This window comes from Nicotiana attenuata, unplaced genomic scaffold (assembly GCF_001879085.1).
Source record: "Nicotiana attenuata strain UT unplaced genomic scaffold, NIATTr2, whole genome shotgun sequence".
Lineage (NCBI taxonomy): Eukaryota > Viridiplantae > Streptophyta > Magnoliopsida > Solanales > Solanaceae > Nicotiana > Nicotiana attenuata.
In genome coordinates, this window is record NW_017670885.1 from 375400 (window position 1) to 382387 (window position 6988).

At 42.5% G+C, this 6988-nt stretch overlaps 1 protein-coding gene across 1 annotated transcript; it reads right to left on the bottom strand.

Annotated features, from left to right (window-relative positions):
• Window positions 1-1167: 1167 nt before the first annotated feature.
• On the bottom strand, window positions 1168-2184 carry LOC109244202 (protein MIZU-KUSSEI 1). The gene has a single exon (XM_019411256.1). It carries the CDS (start codon window positions 2159-2161, stop codon window positions 1418-1420), a length of 744 nt encoding a protein of 247 aa, XP_019266801.1. The 5' UTR covers window positions 2162-2184; the 3' UTR covers window positions 1168-1417.
• Window positions 2185-6988: the final 4804 nt, after the last annotated feature.

Consider the following 6988-nt stretch of genomic DNA (forward strand, 5'->3'; position numbering starts at 1 on the left):
TATATATATATATATATGGGAAAGGTTATGGCTATATACGCACCACCACCTGATCAGCTGGTATACGTTGATGATTTTGCCCACAGTGGTCGAGATGATATGATGGGATGCCCTCAGAGGCCTGATGATGTTATGAAACATGTACCTATGCACGTCATGACATTCATACGCATATGCATGACACTATAATTATTTCATGATTTACAGAGTTATCCAGACTTACAGGTTGAGTCATTTACTCTATATTTCTTCCATGTCTGTTATGTATTTATTTATGTGCCTTACATACTCGATACATTATTCGTACTGACGTCCCTTTTGCCTGGGGACGCTGCATTTCATGCCCGCAGGTCCCGATAGACAGGTCGAGAGCCCTCCACGTAAGCTATCAGCTCACCGAAAGATGTTGGTACGCTCCATTTGCTTCGGAGGTGCTTGTTGGATTAGTATGATTTAGACGTGTATTGTTTGGTATGGGGACTCTGTCCCGACCTTTATAAAAATTATGTATTCTTAGAGGCTTGTAGACAGATGTCATGTACTTAAAAGATTATATGGCCTTGTCGGTCTATGTTCAGTATACTAGTGGTTATTTTGGTCTTATAGGCCCGTATGTCTTATGTATAGGTTGGTATCACATGTTGTATTCTATTTATCCCACGGTAGCTTTCCGGCTCAGTTATCTATGAAAGTATGCCATGAAAAGATAGGTTATGATGGTACTCGGTTGAGTAAGGTATCGGGTACTCGTCGCGGCCCATCGATTTGGATCGTGACACTTTCCGATCGATTTCGGTTGGTTTCCTCCTCCGACCAATTTTGGCCGGTAGACCGTGGACGGTTTTCCGCCAATTTCTACTAGTGAGCTTTTACTCGCCTTTGGGCTTCGCTCATATAAGCTAAAGTTTGTTATCCAAGTCCATTAAGCGAAGTAGAAGTCCAAATTGTTCTTTATTTTTTTATTCTTTTTCTTTTTAGCAAAATTGTTCTTAACTGCAATTAGGCCCTTTTTTTTAGTGATACTATCATTTTCTCAAACCAACACTATGTTATTATTAATCGTTTATACTTAAAATTTTATTAAAACAATATCTTATTTGCTAATATTTTTATTAATTTTTAATATATGTTTGAAAATTATTTTTCACTCAGCAACCAAATAAAATGTTGTCTAACAAACATTAATAATGATTTTCATTGAACTAAACATTTGTTGATGTAATTGACATGCTTCATATAAGGTGCGCTTGATCCCTTCATGTTGCTTTGACAATAAGGAAGATTGCTGCGACATATATAACCGAGCTATCTAAACGAAAACTCAAAAGGGGGACAAATGAAAAGGAAAAACAGAATTAAAAAGACAATTCTCTTTGCTATTTCACCCTTTCTTCCTATTTGCATTTGAATATATTGATCAAACCCTAACGAAAAAGATGCTCAGCTCAGGGCCACTGGTGCCATTGGGGTTCATCATGTAATAAGTCTCTGAATCTTTAGATCCAATTGCTCGTTCAAAGAATGCTCTCATGTAAGTAAGCTCCCCCTCTGGGGAGTCGGCCTTCTGACTGGGCAGAACGCCGGCTCCCATGGACACTGCATGCAGGTTCTGCATGACCTTCAAATCATCCTCTGTGGGTCCTCTCTTCACAGCATAGCCAGCTTTCCGTCCGTTGCAGTACATGGTCCATATGGGTTCGTCGATAAGTTTGAGTTTCTCGGACGGGTTCTTTTCGCACTCAAGAGCAATTCTAACAAGTCCGGAACCCATATCTTGGAGCAGCTTACCTGTATGGATGGACAGTTCCAGCACAAGCAAAGGAACGCTTCTAGGGGTTTCTTGAATTGCAAGATTAACCCTTGCTTTTCTGTACCCAAATAGGGTTCCTGTCATTTGTTTTCCACCATGTATGTGTCCTTCGTGCATCCGGTTTCCATGGAGAGAAACCGGCATCTTGCACGGAGGGTTTATCACCGGAAATGACCGGAAAACTGACTTAACTGCACGTCGGAAAAGTTTTGTGGATTTCCATTGACCTTTCTTGTGAGATGATTGTGGCAAGAGAACCGGGGCGGCAGGTAACCGGGAGGGTGGCCTGTCGGGAGCTACAACATTTCCTGGTTGAAGACGGCCCATCGGCAGTGTTTTTGGTGATGGCATTATTATTTGTTAATTTTCTTGAAAGAGCTTCCAAGAAGGGAAATATATGATATGCCATGATTGTAGACGTGGAATGTAATATGAAAGAATATGAAGTGGAAAGCACGTTAGTGTTTACTCGGATATATCATCGTGCTGGTTTTGTTTTGTTTGAGGCTTTAAGGGACCTTTTTGACTTTGGTTAGGTAGCTTATTTTATTAAAAATGTATTTAATATGAGTATAGTTACAAAATGGATTAAAAATCGAGTAATTACTCCTTTCCTTCCAATTAAATGATAGTTTTGACTAAACACCAAATTTAACAGGAAAAAAATTTTGACACAGCTTCAAAAATATTCTCTATCTTGAACTTGTGGTGTTAAATATGTTATGTCATTTATGTGGTTATAAGAGCATAATATTAAAGGTAAAGCAAGAAAATTAAATCAAAGTATTCTTAAATATAGAAAGATAATATTCTCTTAAAAAGAATAAATCAATACGTGGAAAAAGGGAGTAGTATTCGAAGCTTGGCTAATTAGAACTGCTCCGCAAGGTTAAAATACTGAAGACATGATTCGTTGTTCAATCTGACAAGATCAAAAGTATTTTACTTTCTAGGAATACATTAGCTTTGCTCATATTATAGAAACTATGAATTTTTTTGGTTAAGTGGATATGTATACGGTTAAAACAAGGCCTGCCCGATTCTACTATTTGATCAAGACCGGGGAGTTGCATCAAAGGTCGGCCCCGCAGTGGATCAGACCAAAGCACGAGGATAAGGTACCGAGTTCGAGGATCGAGGTACCTATCAAGATCGAGGCCAGTAGCGATCGAGACCAAATGAGACAGACATCGAGCAAAGCCCAATAACAGAAAAGCGAGATATCCGTGACTGGTCGAAGATCATGGCGGAAAGCTTGGAACAAATCAAATCAAGGGTCGTTGTTTAGCTAATCATGGGATTTACTTCCGTAATTAGAATTTTACCATACATAGAGCCAAGTCATTTGTTCACAAAGTCATCAGAGCAGGCTACTATTGGGCCGATACGGAAAAGGACACTAAAGAGTTTGTTTGAAAGCGCGACAAATGTCAAAGGTATGCACCGATGATCCACCAGCCCGGAGAGCAACTCCACTCGGTCCTATCCCCATGGTCGTTCATGAAATAGGGGGTGGATATCGTCGGCCCTTTACCATCAGCCCCAGGTAAAGCTAAATTCATTTTTGTTTATGACTAACTATTTCTCTAAGTGGGTTGAAGCACAGGCCTTCGAGAAAGTCAAAGAAAAATAAGTCATAGATTTCATCTGGGACCACATCATATGCCGATTCGAAATGCCTGCCGAGATCGTATGCGACAATGGAAAGCAATTCGTCGGCAGCAAAGTGACAAAGTTTTTCAAAGACCACAAAATAAAAAGGATCCTCTCAACGCCGTATCATCCTAGTAGGAACGGACAGGCCGAGTCGACAAACAAGACCGTCATCCAAAATCTGAAGAAAATATTGACTGAAGCTAAAGGAAAATGAAGAGAAATATTGCCCGAGGTCCTTTAGGCGTATCGAACAACATCGAAATCCAGTACGGGGGCAACACCATTCTCTTTAGTCTATGGCCTGATCCCGGTCGAAGTCGGGGAACCTAGCTTCAGGTTTCGGTATGCAACAGAATAGTCAAATCACGAGGCTTTGAGTACGAGCCTCGAATTGCTAGATGAAAGATGAGAAGCAGCCCTCATTCGAATGGCCGCACAAAAATAGCGGATCGAAAGGTATACAACCGAAGAGCCAATCTTCGACATTTTAAAATTGGAGACTTAGTTCTGAGAAAGGTTACCCTCAATACTCGAGATCCAAACGAAGGAAAACTTGGCCCAAACTGGGAGGGACCGTATCAGGTCCTCGATATCATCGGAAAGGATCCTACAAACTTGGCACGATGGACGGCGAGCAATTACCAAACAATTAGAACGTATCACTCCTCAAAACGATACTACTGCTAAGGTACGATCTTCTCCTTTTTCATTTACATTTTATACTAATCAATTGCAGGTGTTCAATCGAAGACATCAAAGGATTATTCATCACAAAGTCCTTAGGTCTGAAAGCACGCATTGCACTCTTTTTCCCTTAGACCGGTTTTGTCACAAGTGGGTTTTTCTGGCAAGGTTTTTAATGAGGCAACCATTGTTCGTGCTAACTTAGAGAAATTCAACAGTATCCGAGGCTTCATTACAATCAACCTCGAATACTGGAGGGCATCACCCTTGGATATCGACTTTGTTACAAGGAAGATATTTCATGTCGACGGGGTCTCGATAGGTAAAACTTTTTAAGGGCCAAACGGTCAAACAAACCGTGCCCATGTAGATTAGTCGAGCCCTAAAGGCAAACATGTACACATGTATAATCTATTGAGAGAAGTATTTTTTCCTTGCCAAAAATTTCATGCCTTAGAGAAAATTTTACCTTACAATTTCATACTTCTGGTCTGTTGTGGGAACAGGCTTAAGGGCCGATCACAACTGAAGTTCAAACAATGTACCCTGTACTCGGGGACTGCCGTCCGAAAAATTGATGTAATCGAAGTATTAAAATCTCGAGATCATAAGACCTTAAAAAGGAAACCCTCATTTTTATAAGTCACGGCCACCCCACTCGGGGACTGACACTTCGAACAAGTTCGAAGTGTAATCGGAAAACAAGCGCAAGAGGCAACTCCCAAGTTAAAGGCTACGGCCAAACTAACACGGCTTGGAGACGTCTGAATTCCATAACAAAAACAGGCCTTCTAATATCTTCACAAAATCGATTAAAAAGGCTACCCTCGACAAAATTATAAAGGGTTTCAATAACATCAACACCTTAAAACCCTAAGGGGTACCGGATCGTTCGAACTCTCGAACAACCTTATTTCATGCTAAGGCATAACAAATTTTTTTGTATGATTAACTTTTTTAAGTCGAAAAGGGAAAAGAGCCATTCTTTTAAGGCCATATCGGCCTAATACAAGAGCCTAAGGGCCATCTTTTTTGAGTTCGAGGGATCATCCTCACTCAATTAAAACCTAAGGGTTACTCTGCTTCGAGTTCGTAGAAACATTCACTCGACAATAGTTCGGTTTGGGTCCAAATCTCTAACCTATGAATACAATCCCATAAGGCACGATAAAACAAGTAAAGACAAAATAAGGGAAAAGAAGACGGGTTCAGAAAGGAAAATTTTTATATACCAAAAAAATTTCTTACAAGGACCACATGGCCCGATCAAAAACTTTTTACAAAGGCCAAAAATAGCCTTAAAAGAAATACTACTAATCCTAAGGGCCTATTCTTCTTCGGGGGCAGCTTCTTCACCCTCAGAGTCTTCTCCACCAGATCCGCTCACATCCTCGGAATCCTCATCGGGGAACGCTAACTTCTGAACCGCTGCTTCCTCAGCCTTGGCAATCTCGAGCTCAGCAAAAATATCGACACTTTGAGCAAGGATTTCCTCGAGAACCTCCCTTCGAGCCTGCCACTTCGAATGATCAACCATGACCCTCGCTTGCTCGAGGGTGGCTTCGGCATCGGCTTTGTATTGATCACTAGTAGCCTGGGCCTTAATATTGGCCGCAACCACTTCGAATCTGGCAACCTCGAGCTCCTTGGCCAAATTGGCTATATTGGCTTTGAGTTCCTCAACCTTCTTTGCCTGGACCGAGGCATTGTCCCTTGCCTGCCAAAGCTGCGACTTGGCGGAATCTAGCTCTTCCTGAACGGTCTCCTTTTGTGCAACCAGGATGTCCATACATCCCTTGAGCCGCTCAGCCTCAGCTCGTACTTCGTATATTTGCCCTTGAAAGCCTTTGATTTGTTCGATCTTCTGTCGAGCCTGCTAAATGGGATTGTTAGTCGTTATCTCCGATTCGTCCTCGCTATCATGAAGAATTCGGAATACCTGCTCGGCCATCTCTTCATGCGCGTTTCGAGCCTCCAACAGGTCCACCAGATCACTGAGAATCTTATAAGTGTTGCACTTCTCAGTAAGACCTTGGACCTCAACCTTGCGTTCCTCTCGGACTCGAAGAAAGGCCTCGTGGTGCAACACCGAAACCTGCAAGAGAAGAAGAGATGTTAGAAATATCTACAAGACAAAAATCATGGAAAGGCAATGGCCCTCGAACATACCCGATTCAGAGCATGCTGGGCCTCGTTGAACAAGCAGGCAACATCCACTGCGTCCATTTTGGCTTGGTCCTCCTCAGTGACCAAGAATCGGAGATTACTTGCTACCCCTATGGAGGCTAAAAAAACTTGAGTATCTTCCGGAATTGAGATGATAAGAGGCTGCTTCCGATCGGGATCAATGCTAGGAGCCGGGGACTGATTGGTCAATGTATAGCTCGAGGCAGCCTCATTCGAGCTCTTCCTTGGTACAACCAAGTCACCCAAACCGGTGACATCTTCCACGTCGGCAAAATAGCCGCGGAATAAATCTTCCTCCCCTTGGGTCCCCTCTCCGTGACAAGTCTCTACAGCATGGGCGTCACGTATCATCGAATCTGGAACTGGAGGGAATGAGGAGGAATCCCGATCACTATTGCCCCAAGTAGATCTTTGGAGGCATCATCTTCATTCTGGGAAGCCTCGAGCTCGATTTCTACTCCAGTCTCGACCGTCTCCTCGATGGCCTCTATATCCTGAGGTGAGACATCTTCAACTCTTGTTGTCTCGGGCTCATCAGACCGGGAAAGCAGTTTCGACCCCCACCTGTTCAGTGGTTCTTTGAACTTCGGTGCCAGCCCGCACACGAAGCACCAAACCAGAATTTTCTTCTTCATTCTAATCTTCGGTCTC